At 41.4% G+C, this 21,835-nt stretch overlaps 1 protein-coding gene across 10 annotated transcripts in view; it reads right to left on the minus strand.

Moving 5' to 3' along the window:
* The window catches only part of SLC24A2 (solute carrier family 24 member 2), a 224,575-nt gene extending 203,076 nt beyond the window's left edge, over positions 1-21,499 (minus strand). For 5 of the 10 annotated variants that reach the window (XM_036434171.2, XM_036434166.2, XM_036434162.2 and 2 more), the window contains exons 1-2: positions 21,269-21,498; positions 18,000-19,084 (exon numbers count right to left, since the gene is read on the minus strand). In XM_036434171.2, the coding sequence (XP_036290064.1) occupies positions 18,000-18,929 (930 nt within the window). In that variant the 5' untranslated portion in view covers positions 18,930-19,084; positions 21,269-21,498. Of the gene's footprint in view, positions 1-17,999; positions 19,085-21,268 lie in introns of all 10 variants that reach the window. The other 5 variants (XM_036434169.2, XM_036434170.2, XM_036434165.2 and 2 more) reach the window with 2 other exon arrangements.
* Positions 21,500-21,835: the final 336 nt, after the last annotated feature.

Raw genomic sequence — 21,835 nt, forward strand, 5'->3', positions numbered from 1 at the left:
GGCTGTCTCATTTATCTCTCTACCCCCAGGGCCAGGCATGGAGTCTGTCCTACATTTAGCACACTGTATGCTTGATAAATTGAGAGTTTTTTTTAAAAAAGATTAACATAGTAACAAAATAAATGGCTGCATAAAAAATGACCAATACTTAGAAAATTTCACTGATTCATAATTTAGTTGCAAAGAAGATTTAAAAAATTCTAATGCAACTTCTTTTCCTCCTGAACTTTCTCCTCTTCTTTTTGTTTTAAAATACTGCTCATCTAAAATCCTACGTTATTTTTTTTTCTTGGTTAGCAAATAGATGCAAAAATAAAATATTTCTTTGAAAGGTAAAAAATAGCTCGAGGAAAAGGCAAAATTCAGGATTTAAATAAAGAAACATCCCAAATACCCCAATTAACCAATGAGATTTCCTAGTGTTGTTTATCCCCCCCCCCCAAGTCTTTTAAAATAACATCCAACCTAGTAAAGATTTTGACAAAGATCTAGACATACTACCAACAGGGAAACTTAAGAAATTTTATGCTGAGTCTATGGTAGAGTAATTTCAATGTCATAGGAAGAACTAGCTTATAGAGCATGAAGGAAAATAATCTATGACCTGCCAATAGACATACGTCTAGCTTTTGGCCTGAACTAAATTGTTAAAGAAGTTAGACACAGGAAGGACCCAACAGCCCCAGTTTCCATTCCCATTTGCTGGTCCACAAGAGTACAACCCAAGCCCTCCTCTGAAGGAGGAGGGAAGGGACCATGATAAATAATCTGTTGGCAGGTTCATGAAGTTGTACTGCATTTTGCAAGTGGGACTATTTCATATGAAACTCTCACCTTCCCTTTCTGTGTCTTTGGTGAAAAACAAACAGGCCTAAGAGTTAGGGAATGTAACACTATTTGGAAAACAAATTCTCTGTGTTTAAAAGGAAAAATAGAGTATGGTTTCTTCTGTTGGTTCATGGAACCGGAAAGTCCCATGGGGATAGTGTTCATTGGAAAGATCTTTCCATTGGACTGTGCTCATGAATTGGACCCAAGAAGAAGGGAGACCCTTGTCAGGTTTGGTTTGTTCTTAATAAGAATGACGATTCGTCTAAAGGTACTACAATCCAATGCCTCAAGAGAGTTGTTTTACTTCCTGCTAATTATTAGTATCTGTCAATAGTTCCTGCTAACCAGGCCAGTTGGAGCTAAAATACATCTCTCTCTACGAAGGTAAAATGATCTGTTCTCCTTGACTCAATAGATTACCCCACACTGCAGCACACCTTCCCGCTGAGGCTTCTGGGAGAGATGCTTGCACAGCTATTTTGTGTCAAGACTGCACAGCAGTCAGTATGTACCTATTGATTTATGCAAAGACACTCATCTTGCCTAGCAAAGGGGAATAAAGAAAAATTAGCTTATTTTGAGATCCTACTGTTTACAACAAAGATCAAAGACAACTACAAGCAGGTATCTAGACTTGTAAAACAAAGCATGATGCATCTCTCTCGCTTCTGATTCTTACTATGCCTGCCATATGGTAGCAAGTTGGCATAACTGAAATACCAAAGGCCTTGTTTTGAAGTTTCGCCATATCTGGTTTCTCAGTGTAGGTGTCCAACTCACCAACAGATGGTACCCGGCATTTTACCCATTAAACTTTATGATCTCCATAACCACTTAATAATGAGATTGGACCAGATAAGATCAGGGAGCAGATTTTCATTCTGCCAGCTTTTCAACTGCAAAGTGAATTTATGGATGAAAAGACTCTGAAATTATCCCATAAACACAGAGCCATAAGCAATATTCTAGTCAGTTTCAAAGCATAAAGCATTTGGAGGAAAGTAGCTGTATGGACACTGTCAGTTGAAATTGAAAATGCAGAAACACACCACTTAAAATTATTGATAAACATCCTTTCAAGTGAAAAATACTCTTGTTATCCTTGGTTTGGCATCAATCATTGATTCAATAATTATTTATGGAGCCCCTATTATCTGCCAAGCACTTTTCTAGGCATGAGAAGTTCATATGTGCACAAAATAAATTCCTGCCCTAATGAAGCTTATATTTCTCTGACTTCTATGTTTCTACCATAAACCATAACTGCATAACTGGGTTCCTACAGGAGTGAGAAAGCCACCAGTTAGGCCCAATGAAAGATAAAAAAATACCGTGTTATCAAAAAAACAATGCGGTCTTTTACAATGAGATGGGTTGATGTTTATCACTCTATTTTTGGCTTCCCAAGCATTACAGATTTTTGGAATTCAATCTGAGCCACAAAACTCTATTTTGTTGAATGTTGGTGTGATCAACAGATGAATATATTACTCATCAAAGCATTTTTCAATAAAATTTTGGAAATCTATTTTATTGAGAAAACAGAAACCAAAAGAGAACTTCCACAAGTCCCTCCAACAATTCACCCATTACCCGCAGGGGTACATTCACCCCTTACTAAATAGCACTTTTTCAAGACAAGTCTTTCATTTGTGCCAGGATCTTTCTCCCCCTCCCACCTGTTCAAGGACATCGCTCTGGCAATTCTCCCCTAGTATCATCAACAAATCTTCCCACTTTGCTCTGTCATTCGCATTACTGCACAAATGTGCTATAATTTCCTTTCACTTAATAAAGGTCTGTTGACCCCGCATTTTCTGCTGACTGGCACACATTTGTTTGTTCCCCTTTACATATACCTCTAATCCCCGTCTTCCCATTTCTTTACCCATTTTACCCAGGTTTCCACCCAATCCACTCCACCACTACAGGTCTTGTCATCAATGACCTTCTCATTGCTTCATTCATTCATTCAATTAAATATATTGGGATAACATTGGTTAAAAAGTTATACAGGTTTTACAACACATCATCTATATATTGTATTGTGTGTTCATCACCCCGTCAAATTTCCTTCTGTCACCATTTATTCCCCTTTTACCTTCTTCTATCTCACCCCACACTCCCATTCCCTTGGTAATACTGTTGTCTGTGTCTGAGTGTTTTTTTTTCTTAATACCTTTACCTTTTTCATCCAGTCCCCAGCCCTCTCCCCTCTGACAACTGTCAGTCTGTTCTCTGTATCTATGAGTTGATTCCGATTTTGTTTGTTAGTTTATTTTGTTCATTAGATTCCACGTACAAGTGAAATCATATGGTACTTGTCTTTCAGTCACTGGCTTTCTTCACTTAACAAAATATTCTCTAGGTCCATCCTTGCTATCATAAAAGGAATGATTACATTCTTTTTACAGCTGAGTAGTATTCCATTACATAAATATACCACTCACCTACTGATGGGTACATTGACTGCTTTCAAACCTTAAACTTAATCCCAAAATTGAACTTCCCCTTGAAACCTTCTCCTTTTGATGTCTTCTCCATCTCAATTAATGGCAGTTCCACTCTTTCAGTTTTCAGGCCAAAAATCTTGGTATCGTTCTTGATTTCTCTCTCTTTTTTCTCACCCCGAACCTAATGTACCCGTCAATGCTGTCAATGATCTACTTTCAAGATCTGTCCAGAATTTGATCCTTTCTCACTGCTTCCTGGCCAGGACAATGTCCTCACTCACCTGAATCTTGGCACCAGTGACATGAACATGTAAGTCACTTCTCTCACACCGTACATTCTATCTCAACAGCTCCATTAGCTCTAGCACAAGTCACAGTGGACATGATTGAAAATTTCTCAGCATTTCTATGGATATTATCATCATTAATTACTCTACCACTTTCATGCTCATAGGTGCCAGGAGAAGGCAAAGTACTCTGTTTGGAACCTACAGTTGCCCCAGACAGATACATTTACACGTGGTTTTGTAGTTCTGATTCTCGTTGCCTTTGGTTGTCTTATTGATGTGATCTGCAGGGCAGCAGCATATGTCTGCCACACATGTCTGCACTGTCCAGAGGTGTGTGACTGAGGTTGTTCCACGCCAAGCTGTGACTCCTGGAGGTACTCTGTTTGCTTACCCAGAGGAGATGGCACCTTACTCTTTGCACAAATAGGTCTTCTGCTCATCACGTTTTGCACGAATTGGGTTCTCTGCACTTGGAAGGTGAGTGCCTCTTTTAATTGGTCTGCTCCCACCAGGAAGCCTTTCAAAATCTGCTTAAAGGTAGTGAGTAGGCCAAGAGCAGGTCTGGCTATAGGTATGCACACAGGAATCCCCCGAGTTAGGAGTTGACCACCCTTCTTCCCAGAACACCATGTGGGCTGCTTCTAGTTTCTTTCTGAGCTTAGAAACCAGGCAACCTAACTTATTTGAATTTTGTACATGGTAAAAGTAAACAGAGTTTTATAAAGACTCTCAAAGTGCTGTTGTATGATTAAGTGCCTGCAATTTAGAGCATTTATCTTCTAGTATCTATTTGGCTGCTCCAAAGTCCTCATGGCTTTAGATCTTGGTTCTGTTCTGGACATCTGGGCACAGTACTTCCAGACAAATGTAAGTTGGTGAGATTACAATCATATACAAGTACTGATTGCCAGAAAGTGCTCTATTAATCTCTTACGATGACTACATGAGTATTTTTTCAGGATATTTACATTAGAGCAATCCTTTCTGTAAAGACAATTTACTTAAACCCTATAATAAAAATGTGTTTGAAATCATTCTAATCCTATTTCCTAATATTCTCATTCAGCCTTTGCCACTGTCTCTTAGTGTCTGCAGTTTCATTCTAATGTGGGCTCAGATAGTGATCCATTCCTATCACCTCATTAATTATCACACTATCCCACGACATGAGGGAAAAGCCATCTGCTCCCATTTCTTGATGTAGAAAATTGGGGACAGATAAACACATAAAACTCAGGAGATACTGGAGAATTCAATGAGGCAGTAGAACGTAAAAACATTTTTAAATAGGTGTGTAGAAACCTATAAAATGTAACAATGACCATCCAGTGAATCCATAAGATTCTTGAACAAGCAATTCCCCACCCCACAGCCCCCTCTGGACTAGTTAGGCTTAGGTTAGAAGGAGAAGAAAGCAACTCACAGCACATCACAAAATACTTAATATTATTTTTTAAGATGGTTAAAACTCTCTTTAAACCTCTATAATCCAACTCCAGAACTCTAAACATTTTAATGGGAAGCCCCATGCTGATAGTATTTTTAAAAACAACATATTAAACTACAGAAGGTTCATTCTGTGATCCACATTTGCAAGCAACTGAACTGAAATGGTGGTATTGGAGCTGCTGAGATAAGGAAGCATTGCTCAGTGGTGGGTGCAACAGCTGATGCCAATACAAGGTGGCTATGTACTGAACATCACTGGCAATACCACATTCCCAGGGCCACAGCGATATGAGATAGAGTTGGATTAATTTTTAGCACCGTTTATGATTATCCACCAGGGAAGCATGTGGAGATATTTCCAGGACATCCACATTTTTTTCCTTTCGAAGCACAACACTATCTTGTCCTGTTCTATTTATTTTCCTTGAGTGTGTGTGACTTGCAGAGGACTAATGTGCCAAAACATATGTTTCCTAAGCCTGTTATCGAATCTCACCTTCACTTAGGACTTTCAAGGTCAGAGCTATTTGCGGCCGTCCACTTAATTGGTCTTAAAATAAAAGGCAGCACAAAAGCAGCCGATTTGTCATGGCCCTTCAAAGGAAGCATCAAAAGAGCAGCCCGGCACATCGGAACCATTTAAAACAAATCAGCCTCTTATCCAGGGCCACGGCGCTGCATCCACCCTGCCACCAGTGACTGTGCCGCTGAAGCGAGCTAGAGCGTGGGAGAGGATATTTCCTGAGAGCCCTGGAAACTACTGGAGCTTGAATCAACTGTGCATTTTTTTTGTACAAAGCATGATTGCTTGGATAAGTTCTCTCTACCCTGGGAGTGTGCTCATTAATCAGGGGTGCGCAATGCCTGTTCACGCCAGACAGTGACGAAGTAGATCATTACCGGTATTATTATTTACTGTATGTAGCTCCACTTACGGAGCTTTGTTCAAGATGGATGCAAATGTCCTCAGGGCCAGGCATGGGGGAAGCTATGCTGAGGGGAGAGGTGGGTAGGCAGGAGTGGCCCACAGCCAAGATGTATAGAGCCGAGTGCCAAGGTCCAGGCAGCAACATGGGCAAAGTGCACATCTGGAAGTGATCTGGCTTCTATTACGGAGAGCCCTTAGCTGTGCTGAGCCCCACGCTTGCAACCTGAGAGGATCAGAGAATTTCTGATGGCTCCTATTTCTTACGTCAGAAATGTGTTGCCTGCTGTTTGACTTGAATACATAAGCCATACATCTTACGATTTATTCAGGCCCAGACTTTTTATTTTGAACACTCATTACAACCCTTATCAACATCATTTTTAAAAAAATTGATTTTAGAGAGAGAAGGGGAAAAGAGAGGAGTTGGGGAGAAAAGCAGGAGAAGTGGGAGAGACAGACAGGCAGACATCAATGTGAACAGACAGGCAGACAGACATTGATGTGAAAGAGATACATCAACTGATTGCCTCCTGTATGCACCCTGACCAGGGATTGAACCCACCACATAGGTATGTGCTCTGACTGAGAATCAAACCCCCTGCCTTCTAGTGCACAGGACAATGCTCCAACCAATTGAGCCACACAGGCTAAGGCCATTATCAACATCTTGAAGTCCCTTTGCCCTTTTACCCATGAACCAAGCACCAAACACTGCAAATGGAACTGGTTAGTCCCCAAGTGAAGGGTATGATTGAACTCAAGGCAGGAAACTCAGAAGCTTGCAAACCAACATGAAGGCACGAGTGAAAGGAGGCATGCCAAACTAAGATTAAATGTTGGTGATGTATGTAAGAAAAGAGTAAGTATGTTTATAGGGCAGTGACAGGGGGTCCCAGAGAATTTCATGGTTGAGTGAGATTCAGCTACATAGATAGGGAAATTGCTTCTCCCTTCATCCTGTATAAGAAAACGGAAAGCGGGTTCAAGTCCGCACACTGAGGATTAGCCTGTTGGTTAGGGATTAGTGGGGAAACTGTACCTTCATATGGCTGTCTGGGAGGCACAGACAGGCAGTGAGGCATGAGAAAAACAAGCCAGAGGAGACCCAGGATCAGGGAGAGCAGGCTAGTGGCACAGGCAAGGGACTCAGGACAAGCGACCTGGAGTAGAGCAACTTTGGGTGGGCGGCTGGGCTCATCCTCTGTTAAGCACTTTTCTTGCATAATCTCATTAAAATTCACGGCCTCTCTCTGAGGGAAAGTCTATTATTTGTCTTAATTTATAAACAAGAAAACATAAGCCCGGAGAGGTTAAGTAACTTGCCCAATATCACATAGCGAGGAGGGTCACGCTCTAGCCCAGGCTTAAGTAACAACTCCATTGTGTTACATCTCAACCATCAGACTCCTCCTTAGAAAGTTAAATCACAGGTTCTTGGAACATACCAGTGCTCAGAGCCTATCAGCATCTATTTGATTGCTATCAGGAAGCAGGTAAAATGAAGTGGATTCAGGCTACGTGAGTGGTTAGTTAGGGCAACAGATGACAGGTGAAGTGGGAGGAATAGAGCTGCAAGGGTAAAACCTGTATTTCTACCTGTTTGTCCAGCTCAGTGTCCATCAAGCAGTAAAAGAGAGAAAAGCAGGTTACAGAGCACCAGAAACTCACTTGGCCCTTTCCAAGAAGGTCCCACAGATGGGTAAGAAGCACTCGGAGCCCCTCCGAAGAAATGACCCCCTTTAACTGGCCAAGAACTCTGAAGGAGGCAAGTTCCGGGCTTTATTACTTGACCACCTCTTTATTGCCTAGCCCAATGGTCGGCAAAGTCATTAGTCAACAGAGCCAAATATCAACAGTACAATGACTGAAATTCTTTTGAGAAACAAATTTTTTAAACTTAAACTTTTTCTAATGCCACTTCTTCAAAATAGACTGGCCTGGGCTGTGATATGTTGTGGAAGAGCCACACTCAGGGGTCCAAAGAGCCACATGTGGCTCTCTGGGGACTATGGGCCTACTCCATAATTATAGATACACACTTGTTTCCTTCCCATTGACAGAGAAGCACAGAGTTATTGGAGCTGGAGGGGGGATATTCTGAAGCTAAACTAGCCCCTTCGTTTATAAAGAGAGGACACTTTGGGCAAAGAGTTTGGACCAGGCTTAGACAGCCAATGTGGGGGATGAAAGGGACTCATCTCCTCAGGCCTGGTTCCTGCAATGCAGGGCTCCAAGGGTATCCTGTAGAGCTTAGACATGGCATTCTCATGGCCCTCTCCAAACACAGCAGCTTTCCTAGCACAAGAACTGTGTGTGTATCCCTTGGTTTACAAATCCAATCCGTCATGAAAAGGAAACCAACGTAATTGAAATGCAGTTTCGGTCTTCTCGCCAAGGTTCTGCTTCTCTCTGATTTCACGCCTCCCTGTTTCATCTACATTTCTTTTCCACCAAATGACAAGCATATCAGGAACCAGGGATGAGGTTCAGGGAGCATATCATGCTTCGATCTGCACCTTCCTTACCCTGCAATCAATCTGTGTCACAGCCAGAGAGCAAGACACGGCTTGGGAAGTGTTGGCATCTGAGGACTCTGCAGAAATCTACACTGGCTGGTTACCTAACTGGTCTTAGATGTAGTAAGCTCTCGGGGAGGAAATCTAAATAGTCTAGTATAACAGGGAGAAGTGGAGGGTAAGAAGAAGGCCACGACGCAAAGGGCACCTCTGTTGAATGAAGAAGAGGCACCCCTCCCCCTGGGCAGCCATAGTCCCCCCCAAACCAGACAGCTTGTCCAGCAGAATAATGCCTGCATTTCTGACCCTATTCATCCTTTGATCAGACAAACAACTAGTAAACTAGCACAGGCTTACAGGAGACAGCTCTGATAAGAGGAAGAAGAGAAAAAAGAAATCTTAACAAGGTATTAAAAAATGTATGTCAGGTCACAATTCATTGGTGGGTCAAGAAATTACGTTAGAGGATTGAAACTAGTATTCTTTTTTTTTTTAATCCTCACCCAGCAACATGTTTGTATTTCTTCTTAGAGAGAGAGAGGAAGGAAAAGAGAGAAACATCTACCAGTTGCCTCCCGTACATGCCTAAACTCAGAATCCAACCTTCAACCTAAGTATATGCCATGAGCAGGAATCAAACCCTGAACCTTTTGGATTACGGGATGACACTCCAACCAACTGAGCCACTAGGCCAGGGTGAAACTAGTTTTCTTAATAGAATAGAAAATAGAAGACATAAGAATTAGACTTTATTTTTATACGTATATGTAAACATGTGCATATCTGTGTGCATGCATGTGCATGTATATACTGGGTTGGGGTGTAAAATATATTTCTTAGTGGGGGTCATGGTAAAAACATATTTGAAAGCCACTGACTTAACAGAGCCCAACATGAAATGTCCATCTAATGTGGAGGTTTACGTTGTCTTTATTCCCCATTGTCCAGTGAGAAGCACTGAGGGAGCAAGCATGCATTTAGGAGTCAGACCGACCCAAGTTCAAATGGAGTGTAACGTGACTAAATTTGGGCCTTAGGCAATCACTTGTTTCCTTGTGCTCAGATTCCTGGTGTGCTATATAATTCAGAGCATGGTGTAGTAAGGACCTGGTGTGAAGCACATGCATGGTTTCCAGATCCCTTTCCTCTCGCAGCCCAGAAAAGAACCTGCAGCTGCCACATGGGGTTTTCACTGCCCGAAGCCACCGGTGCTGAGGGGGCCCAGTGGCCTGCAGTAAACTTTAAATGGCTTTCTCTCAGGCCCATTGTTCTGTCTGTCTGGAAGAGCTACTCCCACAGCATGCTTAAGCCAGAATTATTGCCTGGCCAAGCCAGTAAATCATTTGCATGAAAGCATTCCAAGTAAGCCAGTTTAGACAAAGAGTTCAGTGATATGAGTGTAGTTAGAATCTGGCTTTTTCTTTTAGGTGAATGTATTAGGTTATTACTTCGACATAGTAAGGATTAGGACTTCTCAGGAGAGAAATGACAAGCTGAGAGCAATCTTTCAGGTCATCCAGGTCAAATGTCCCGTTTTTCAGATGAGAAAACAGAGGCCTAGTAGGTACAGGATCTTCCAAGGTCACATGCTGTGGGACAGAACCAATCTCTTGAACCTCATTTCCCAACAACTGCGTCACAAGTCCTCCTCCTTCAGAATAATTCATCCTTTAAAACATAAACTGCAAAACCTCCTGGCTTTGGTTAGACATGGAAATGAGGGGAGGGTGACAGCTAAGGTTAGTGTCTCTAAGCACATATTTGTAAGAGATCTGAGCCATCACGGCAAACTTTTAAGATGACACGAAGGAAACATGGGAAATTGACAGTCTACATAAGATAAATTTGACTATCCATATTTAATTTCCCAATTAATCCAAGAAATCCAAGTTGAAACAATGAAATGCTATTTCACCTATAAAATGTTGCAATGTAGCACAAACTTAAAAAAACACCCATAAGCTGATTCAGAATTTCTGCTTCTCTAAAATCATCAATTCAAGTGAAGGTAATAGTTGTAGCATTTTTATAGTACTTATATGTCACAGTAATTTATAAAATGAAAATGACTTTCTAGCTTATGATAATGCTAAACAGTGAATGACATTTTAGAACATTTAACGACATAAGGAAATGCTCATAATAAGCTGAGTTAAAACCCTATTAAAATATTACCCATAAGTTTAAAGTTTTGGATATCCATATCATTCAAATTTATTTAAATATATAGGGATATATGTAAATGTGTGTGAGTGTGTAAGAAAAAGCAAAGTCTGGAAGACTACATGCAAAAATGTGCAGGGTTACTTTTGGATGGTACAATGGAGAAATTATATAATATTTAAATGTTCTTTTTATATTTTATATTGCTGTATTTTTATAATCTTGTACAATAGATATATTAGTATTTGGTAAAAAAAATATTATTTAAAAGGCAAATTTAAAGTGGACACATGTAACTTACTATTAGATTTGCCTATTAGACTTGATTTGACTCAAAATTTGTTGTTGGCAGGAGCTATATTATTATGGTCAGGTGGTGTTAAACATTCTGAAAGAATTCAATTAAAATTCCTTATTAGTTTCCTTGTTATATGCATTATCTTTTCATAAAGCTAGTAAAAAAAATCCATTTCTGGCAATATGAAGGATTAAATATTCAGGGAAGCCTTTATATCTAAATATGCTGGACATTATATTTTACATATGTTGTTAAATTAACCAAATATGTTAATGAGGAATTTCTTAGAATAGAACCCTGTTCACCAAGAAAACACAAGCACTGCTTTGCCTTCAAGGTGTTTGCCACTCCACATTGCCTGTAATCCAGGTTTTAGAAGCTATAAACATAGGCCCAAACAGCCACATCCCTTCCTAACTAGCTGGAAATCCTGAAGGGATGACACTTTTTAAGGTGAACAAAGAAAAATAATTCCTACCAAAGGAAGATAGCAAGATGTGCCTAATTTGGTACTGGTTTTGAGTGTCACTGAAAAAAAGTCTCCTTTAAGAATTTCTAGTGTGTGTGTGTGTGTGTGAGTGTGTGTGAGTGTGTGTGAGTGTGTGTGAGTGTGTGTGTGTGTGTGTGAGAGAGAGAGAGAGAGAGAGAGAGGGAGAGAGAGAGAGAGAGAGAGAGAGACTCAATTCACACTACCTAGACAGAAAAAAAGAAATACATTAAGTTAGAATGTTTCCAGGTTTGTTGTACTCCCAGATGCTTGAGGGGGAAAAAATACAGTCCTCTCTGGAAGAATACACTTAAAATTCAGGCCTCAACAACTTCCCACAGGTAAAGTTCCAAGGAGGATGCATTCAAAATTTCATAAAAGAATCACTAAATAAGAACGCAGCCTTACAAATTGAGAATCAGTAAATAACAAAACTAGACCTGCAATGATATTGACATTGGGAATGATGAAACAGAAATATATTTAATATGGGTAGACAAATTAAAGAAGACATGAAAGAAAAAGAAACAATGAAAATCAACTAGATTGATTGAAAAAGTGCTATAAGAACTTATAGAAATGAGAAATATAATAATTAATCATAGAAACTAAACAATGAGCTTTAGAACAGATTAGACAAAATTGAAGAGAAAATTAGAAATTAGAAGGCAGTTATGAAGAAATGACCACAATGAGGAATACAGATTTAAAAGAAAAATATGAGTAGTTAAAAAACAAAACAAAAACATCAGTAGAGATGATATATCTAATCAGAATTCTAGATTATAAGAAGGGGCAGAGGCAAAATTGGTGAAAGACACTAATCCTCAAATTCAAAAAGTCTAAAGAATCACAAACAGGATAAATGAGAAAAAACACAATTGTCTTGGCATAAGGAAAATTATGAACACCGAAAACAAAGAAGAAATCTTAAAAGCAGTCAAAGAGAAAAGACAGATTTCTTACACCAACAGCAGTCTTTTGAACAGCAAAATTGGAAATCAGTGATATATTATTTTCAAAATGGACTGAAAAAGTAATTTTCTACCCATCAAAACCGTCTTTCAAGAACAAAAATAAAATATATCTCCAAGTAATAAAAATCAGGAGCATTCACCTTAACAGATTAGTGCTAAAGGAATTTATAAAGAATGTAAAGAGGAAAATAACTCATAGGAGAATAGTCTGACATGAGAAAAGGAATGAGAAGGGGAGAACTAGTAAAAATGTGGGTAAATCTAAAAACATTGATGGCATAAAGATAATGTCTAATTTATAAGTTTAAAAGTGAAGATTATACCTCAATAAAATTATTATAGAATATCAAGTTAAAACTTAAATCATGTACGTCAAGTCTTATATAATGGGGAGAAGTGATTGGATTAAAATGTTCTAAGATCTTAGGCTGTTTAGCAGGAATATAAAGACATTTACATTATATTATATTGAACTAAAAATACATGTTAAAACTCAGGATAAATACTAAAAAATAGAAATAGGGTATATAAATTCCAAACTATTAATGGGAAAAGAAGAAAAAAATCAATCCAAAAGAAAAGGCAGGGAAAAATTATAAAATGAAATAGAAAGATCAAAACAAATACAAAGTATAAAATACCATGTAGAAAATAATCTAAATGTAAAAGTGATCACAGTAATGTAACTAAACTAAACTTTCCAGTTAAAAGATAAGGATTATGAAACTGAATTAAACAAAATACCAGTATATTCTGTTCAATAGGGACTTTCCTAAAACAAAAGAAGGTTGATAGTAAAGAATGAAAAACAAAACCAATCAAATCCACACTGTGGATGTACAATAGCCAGAGAGCAGCTTAACATAACAACCTTGTTAAAATTAAAATACAAATTATCTGATTCTACAAAAAAAAAAAAGGAAATAAAGGGAGATTAAAGGGGAGATGGGAGATAAAGGGACAAAGGAGAGAGGAAGAAGGGGAAGGGAGAAAGGGAGGTTAGAGCATAACACCTCCTATGAACACTGTCAGGAAGATTCACAAAGTTGAGGCAGTCTCTTGCTGAAGAAACCAGAGTAGCAAGGGGGGGGGGCAGTGTATTAAAGTCCTCTGGGCTTTGTGGGTCCCTCAAAAAGCCTTGTTCATTCTTTGAATCACATGCAGTAACTGAAGGGCTTACTTTTGATATAAGTAGGGGAAAACAACACAAGGAGAATGATGCACCTTGACCCCTAGGTAAGCACAGTACACTCATAGGCATCTAGACTGTCAAGAATTTTAATGCCCACATTTTCTTTTGAGAAGGACAGTTTCCAAGTTCGTGAAGTAATACTACCTTTTTACCTATTATAAGGACGATCTTCCCTTCCCTTTCTTGGAATCTGTATAATTATTTTACTCATTTGTTTACTACGCCTGGAAGGGACGCAAAGGTTGAGTTTTATAATATATTCTGTGTGTTAAGCAAACTCGGGGCTATACATTTGTATTTATAATATTATTTATGGTTTATAAGAAATACTTCACTGCATGAGAAATATATATAACATTTCATTTCTGATTTTCCCATGAACATTAATACCCATTTGAATTGCAAAAATTCTGCTTACAAACAACTTTTCAGGAACACACCAATCTGAATAAAGCAAGGCACACCTAAACTGATAAGTAGCCTGTTCCTCAACCATCAGCTTTAAGCATCTTTATTTAAACCTTTCCCGTCATTACTACTGGGCTGACTTGCTGTCAGATTACTGTGCCAAGTCTAAGAAGAAGTTAAATACCATGGACAGCTGCTTTCTAGGCCAATGACAGCCTAGCACCAAGGCAGATCAACAGACCTCAGGAGCCCACCAAGGCGCAGCAAACTGCTTCTAAAACCCTGGAACTCCACTGCCTCGCATCCTTCAGGACTCAAACTTACTCCTAACCTGCTGTAGAGAGGTTTTCAGATGAGAATATCAATCATTTATAAGTAAAAAATATCTTAAAACAAAAATCTCTGCTTAGCATAGATCTTTCTAAACCCCAGCAAATGGCCTACTTATTTCAAGCAAAATTCTACACAATAACATGTTAGGATATCAAAAGCATTTGGAGGTCTCCTTGAAGTTTATGATAATGTGTGTCTTGCATACATACATTCACGGTATGTGAACTAGGGCTTATAAATATTATAATACGACAAACAGTATTTACCTCTAAACAATGGCCTGCTTAACTCAGTGATTCACTGGGGGTGAATTCCAACCTTCAAGAAATGTTTCAAAATTCTCAAATTTGAAATAATTTGTTCTGATTCCCTTTCCATTTAAGATTGAAAGATCAAAAGAAGAGAATGAACATTTACTGAACAACACACATTTGCCAAGGACTATGTATGGTAGCTGCTTAACATGCTTCATTTATTAATTGTTCAAACTTTATCAAGAGGGTACTATTATCTTCATGAGGAGGCTCAGTGAGTTTGCATGACTTCTCTGAGATCACAGAGCTTATTATACACGTGAAGTCAAAGCCTAGGGTACCATTACCATGTTGTGACACTACACAGTTTTTTAAAAAGGATAATATTATCTCTAAAATAAATAATTACAAATAAAAAACCACACAGGGTGAAACAATTGGGATGACAAACTATTACTTTAACTATGAAAAATATGGCAGTTCACATTTCACCGTGCTTCACGGTTGCCCCATGACATACATCACCAATAATGGGACCAAATGAAGACGTTCAACTTGTCTATGAAGCAAGTCATTCCAAAGATATTTCACTGACTAGAGTCCAGCAGAGCTGATGATTTTTTTTAGCCAGAACCTTTAATGATTTGTACAAAAATATATAAAATGCTTCCTCTACTTCCCCATATTCCTATGCCCCATAATTATGCAATAAAATAATACAGCGGCTGCCCTAATGTTTGGCTCAGTGGATAGAGCATCATCCTGTGGATTCAAGGGTCCCAGGTTTGATTCCGGTCAAGGGCATGGTTGCAGACACATCCCCAGTAGGGAGTGTGCAGGAGGCAGCTGGTCTATGTTTTTCTCTCTCATCGGTATTTCTAACTCTCTATCTCTCTCTTCCTCTCTGTAAAAACAATCAATAAAATACATATTTTAAAAAGGTAATACATCAGCTTTTGCATGAAGGTATGATTGGTATTTTGCTTGCTAAGTTTACATATAGCACATTCCTCTTTATGAAGACTCCACTGAGGGCAGGATTTTGGCTCAGCATCTTCCTTTTGAGTGCTTTGATGATGCTAGAAGCACTGGCTTCTGTAGAATGATGGGGAGCACAGCCAGAAATCAACTTTGCCCATCCGAGGGTTGTATGGCCACACCCAAGGACTCATCTGCCTTTGGGACAACTTGTTTAGGGCCTCGGAAGCAAAATCTTCTTAAGATTCTGAAATCAGGTGCTTGATAAAGATTAACTGCTGAGAACAAATTTTTTCAGCAATCATTCACTCAAAAGGAAAATTGACAAGGCAAAATTTTATGAAGGAAATCACACACCATTATGCACCATTTTACCTAAAAATGTATAACTGTGTCCTAGCATTTTTGATTCACCAAACAAACATTCCGCTTACCAAACAAGGCATAACTATGTTAAAACTTATGTTTCCATTATATTTATAGTTCGACTTAGTTTTTGAATATCAAAAGAAATAACACTAATTAAAAGGAATAAATGAAAGGTATTTGGTGCTAAAAGGAAAATAACACATGAACACACTTGGGGGGGATCAGAATGAGGAGTAGTCGTCATAAATATAATCTCCTTCCTATTATAATTAGATAAATCTGCAATCTCCAAATTAAAAGATGCGCACTATTAAGCATAGTGCAAAATTATGGAATTGAGTAACAACTATTAAGGAATGTGAGCCTAAGTTTCTGACTTTTAAATGACCATAAAAATGACATGACAGTCATCTAATATAGAAGGTAAAAATCCTGCTAGAGCTACTTTAATGAATGCCTTCTGATTGATTAAACACTGTCTATAAATGGTATTTTAAAAGTTATTCGCAAATGCATGATATCAGTATCCTGCCCCAATCAGAATACAAACCCCTTGCAATCTTCAATATACTACTGTATTGCCCTACAAATTCCTTTTTCATGAATGTCACTAACATAACCTTTAGCCAAGTCTGTATTTAAGTTAATGAAGTTCCCCTATGGGGTAACAGGAAAAAAATGGTGAGTTCTCAAAAAGACATTTTACCCTTGATGTGCCAAGGATATTTATAAGACACCAAATCATGTCCTTGCCTCTAATATATATGCTTTTCCTTCAGTACTCTAGTTGCCATAAACATGTAAGATTATTCATGCAAACCACTCACACTAGCAATCAGAGTCAAGGAGAAGGCTTGAGGGGTCATCCTTTTGGCCATAAAATTAGAGCAGGGAAAGGGGCTCAGTAATGACCCTGTCCTACGCCCACAAGGATATATATTCATAAACTCATGTATCACATCTGAACTCCTATTTGCATGTATAGTGCGAAGTGATTATTTTAACTACAGTTTCTAACTACAACCGTACACTGAGTGAAATACTCAAAAAAAATACAGTTCTCTTTTGCATATAACAAATAGAAATATTACTGGTATGTTTTTCTGCACTCTGCTCCCATTTCATAACTGCTACAAAAAAAAAAAGGATAGGTCACAAACTTGACCATAAAGGAGTTATACTAAATTGATATAATTTTTTTTCTTTTCATGCTGAACAAAATATCTCACCCTCTACTCAACATCTGTTTTTTTTGTTTTTGTTTTTGTTTTTGCACACATGAGACTTTTCCCAGATGCTAGTATGAAGTCTGCATATGTATTTTGGTTTTCTGTTTAAAATCACATTCAGAGACAACATTCCTATGTGAGGATTTACATTTTTGCAGATCAATTCCTTCTAAGCTCTTTCCCATTTTGCTCACCAGCTAGGTGGTAGGATGGCCACTATTGTTATTTAAAACCCCTCAAAGTTTACTATGAAAAATGTTTTGGGTCCTGTTTATCATGGTGTGCAAAAATGTGCCATCAAGCTTACAGAGGCAGACAGCAGGCAGACATCAAGCTGCCAGTGACTCCCCGTAATGGATCCCAATCAGTCCCTGACCAAGTGATCTGGAGCATACTGTGTGGATCGAGAATAGACATGACCCACTCTGATGACCAGTCTCTTGAAGACTGTTGACTTAGATAGCTTTGGGGACACACATTTTCTTTCTTAATTATCATGAACTTCCCCGTGAAAATTACATTGTTTCACAGAACCATTTACGCCTACTTGCAGGAAATAAGAGACAGATTATTTGTTTGGCTGAGTTTGCTGTGGGGTACTTATGTAACCTATATTTATGAGTGTTTTACTCTGAAGCAAACAGCTTGAGAACTTAGTAGAGTCACAAGAACATTGCTCCATAATGTTTCTCACTGCCATGTGAGTCGGGCTAGCAGAGAACTGCAAAAAGCAACCTATTATCCGCTGCAGCCCCAAACACCATCACATTAAAAAAAAAAAAAATTGGCAGATCTCAAAAACATAATAATTCAGAACATTCAATCAACAGCCACCACCACCAACCTTTGCTTGGGCCTCTGGCGCTGCCACCTTGACGACTTTATTGCGGCTTATCATTTGCTTCACCCATCTTTCCACCTGGACGTTGAACTTCATGAAGATCACGTAGACGAAGTAAGCTGTGAGGAGAAGCAGGCTCTCCCACCACATGATGAAGTTGTCCAGGAAAAATATGATCAGCATGATCAAGTCGATGATGTAGAAGGACACATCCCGGAAGAGGGGCCACCAGGTCAGGTTCAAGATTTCTCTGGAGAACAGCGCGCACATGCCAATCACAAAGAGGATGTTGAACACCGCGGAGCCCACGATTGTGCCTATGCCCACATTGCTGTGAGCAATAAACACTCCTATGAGAGACGTGAACAGTTCTGGGGCCGAGCCCCCAGCAGCCATAAAGGTGGCTCCGGCAACATCATCAGAGATGGCCAGCTTTTCAGTGATGACAGTCAACGAAGGAACAAAGAACTCATCGCAGACGATGGCCAAGGCTATGAACATGTAGATCATCCCAATGACGTGGAGGAGGATGGCGCCTTTGCGTCGATCCTCGAGGGAAAAGATGTCTCTTGGGTAGTTCCCTTGGTCCTCATCGGTACTGTTCTCAGATTCGCCTTCCTCGGAAAGAGGCGGCTGTGACGTGTAATCCGGAATCTTGTCGTTTAAATCTAGGAGAGTTCTCTGCCGGTAGCCGTGGGCCACCCCGGGGCCGGCTGCACCACCGGCCTCTCCCGTGCTCTGTGTCTCTGTCTCGGAAAAGACGCTGATTGAAAATGGGACCATGCTGATGGCGACCAGGCCCATGAAAAGGCCTAAGATTCGAATGAACTTCAGTCTTTTCCTGACAGCGTGGTGTTTCCTGCAGCCAGAAAGTGAGGTGGCTGGACACCGTTTCTCAGGGGAAGGGAGGGTGGTGCTCTGGTGCACATCCATCTCTGGGCTCCTGGTGGGCGAGGTGGTCTTCCAATCGTAAACTCACCGGGATGGCTCTTTCATGCTTTGCCTCACTGTATAGTCAATGGTGCTTGTGCGGCACTTCCACGGTCAGGGGTTCTTATGCTTCACAGGAGATGCTTTTGACATGTATGCTTTAAAAAATAAAAAAAATAAAATAACAAGGGTAAGAATATCATAAATATGTCTTAAAAAAAAAAAAAAAAAAAAAAAAAAAAGGACGTTGTATGCCAAAAACGGTTTGGCTCAGTGGATAGAGTGTCGGCCTGCGGACTGAAAGGTCCCAGGTTCGATTCCGGTCAAGGGCATGTACCTTGGTTGCCGGCACATCCCCAGTAGGGGGTGTGCAGGAGGCAGCTGGTCCATGTTTCTAGCTCTCTATCCCTCTCCCTTCCTCTCTGTAAAAAAAATCAATAAAATATATTAAAAAACAATAGCAACAACAATGAACGTTGTAGATTTAAGAACGTTGTAGATTTAAGATAGTCCTATCCTATAGCTGTGTGAGTTACTTAACTCCTCAGCCTCAGTTACCCCATTTCAAAAGCTAGGACAATGACAGCGCCTACCGCCAAGGATTGCTTTGAGGATGAGTTAAAGCACATGAAGCACTAAGAAGAGGATGTGGCACATAGTAGGCACTTACCATAACATATATACAATCACAAGCATTTTGGTAGATCCAATATTAGGTATAGACTATCTAGATGTGTGTTACGTGTAAAATTTTTCTAGATGAAAATCTGTCCCACCCTAAATCACCTAACAACCTCCCAGTGCCACAAAGATACCACTTCTTTTAGAACTACCTATGTACTGGACAGCCAACAACTGCTCTCCGTTTCTGTTAGCCCAGTTATGTAATTCCAGATGCAGGCACCCCTTTCTGATCCAACCCACCATTCGGAAAGGGCTGAGTGTTGGCGGAGGCAGCAATCTTTCCCTGAACACGTAAAGATCTCAGGATTTGATTTTCATGCATAGCTTCTCCTGTATCAGATGCAGAAAGCTAGACCTTGAAAAATTTAAGTTTACAAAAGAATGTTCTAGCGACGCGAACCAATTGTCTTCCCTCAACATCTAGACATTGTTGTCAGCTGAAGCTCACTTAAAAAAGCTCACTCTCCAGAGCCCTATTTGAAATAGACAACTCAGTAAACCAAACAACTCTCAACAAGAAGGCTATTTCAGGAGACCACATGTGTACCTCATAAACAATATGCAAGTTGCAGCAATACCTCCATCCACAAAAGCTGCCCCAAACAGCCCCAGCACCGACTCCTCTAGGCAGTGAGACATCCAAGCAGCTCCCATGCTCTGGCCCACAGAGGAGCTGGGCACAACATCCAGACACCGCCGCTCATCTTCTGAAGGTTCCTCTAACTTTCTTTAAAAACAGTCTCCCCTCCCCCTCCTCTTTCCCCGCTGAGTCCCCCCCATCAAAGATTGCACTTTAGGGACATTCTCGGGGATCATCTCAGGTGTAAAATAAGCTAATTAAACGCACGCCAGTTAAACGCTGAGATTAGCCGGAGGAGCTCAGGTTTGCACAGCGACAGCACAAGTCCAAGCAGGCGGAGATGCTGCTTCTTTATGAGATAAACCGAGCCCGTCACAGTTGCCCGGCGGCTGGCAGATGTCTAGCCCTTACTCTTAGCAGGAACGACAGAGCGACTCACAGCTCTCCGGGTGGGGGGTGGGGAGGAGGGATGGTCCCAGACAGCGCCAAGCCTGGCCACGGGCAGAGGCCAAGTCCACTCCCAGGGCGCGCTGTCGGCCCCAGCGAGAGTGGGGCTCCACCTGCAAACCCACAGCTCGGCTCCAGCAGAGCGGCCTCCGCTGGCCAAGGGTGCCCCGAACCACGCCCCAACTTTGCCTCGTGTGGTCCCCAACTTTCCCCGGTGGGTTACTAGGAGAATAAAGCTAAAGCACAGGCTGTCCCATTAGCCGGTCAGGAGCTGAACTGCAGCTTGGGGAGGCGCCTGGCCCACATCTCCCCGAATCCTTGGTGGTGACAAAGGGGGGTGGGGGTGGGGGGTAGGGAGCACCCCTCAGTGCGCTCCCCACCCCAAGCTAAAAGCAAAGGGCGGTAGGTGAGAGCCTCGGAGGCTCGGAAGCCGCGCCCGGAGCGGAGCGAGTTGGCTAACTCCAGGAGGGGCCTGGGGCAGCCGCAGCCACCGCGGAGCCACCTGTGAGCCTGCGGCGGCGGCCGCGCAGCACCGGGGTGCGCACCCCCGGGATTGCGGACCGTGACCCGGGTCCGAGGCGGCCGCCGAGCCTGGCGCCTGGCAGAGGCTCGGTGTTGGACAGACACTCACCGGAATCGCCAGGGAGACTCGCACACGGCGGGGGTCCAGGCACGGTCTGCGCTCCAGTGCACCGCTCCGCCAGCTCTTCACCCGCCCTCCACCTCCCTGCTCCGAGGCCCTGGCTCCGGCTCCGGCTCCGGCTCCGGCTCGGGCTCCGCTCCCGCCGGCCGGGCTGCGATGATCGGAAGGAGACTGAGCGCAGCGAGCCCCGCGCGCCGCCTCCCTGCGGCCCGGCCCCCAGCCCCTCCCTCCCTCCGGGGCTGCGGGGAGGCGGCCGTGGCGCTGGGCTCCCGCGTGCTGGCTCCGCGCCTCCCGGGAGCAGAGGCGACGCTGGCAGCCCGCTGTCTCTTAGGAGATGTCTCCTCAGGGGTCGGGATCTGCAAGGACGGAGAGGAGAAATCAGACAGGTCGGGTCGCACCGGATTCCCAAAGCCTGAGCGTGCTGTTGACAACTTCAGTGTCAGCGATGCCCGCACCTCCTCTTCCCCAGTTGTTTGCAAAAAAAGTGACAACAGTTACTATTTCTTGGGGAGGTGATGTCATGTGCCAAGGTGGAAAGGGTGTTTGGGGGAAAGG

This window comes from Pipistrellus kuhlii, unplaced genomic scaffold (assembly GCF_014108245.1).
Source record: "Pipistrellus kuhlii isolate mPipKuh1 unplaced genomic scaffold, mPipKuh1.p scaffold_m20_p_12, whole genome shotgun sequence".
NCBI lineage: Eukaryota > Metazoa > Chordata > Mammalia > Chiroptera > Vespertilionidae > Pipistrellus > Pipistrellus kuhlii.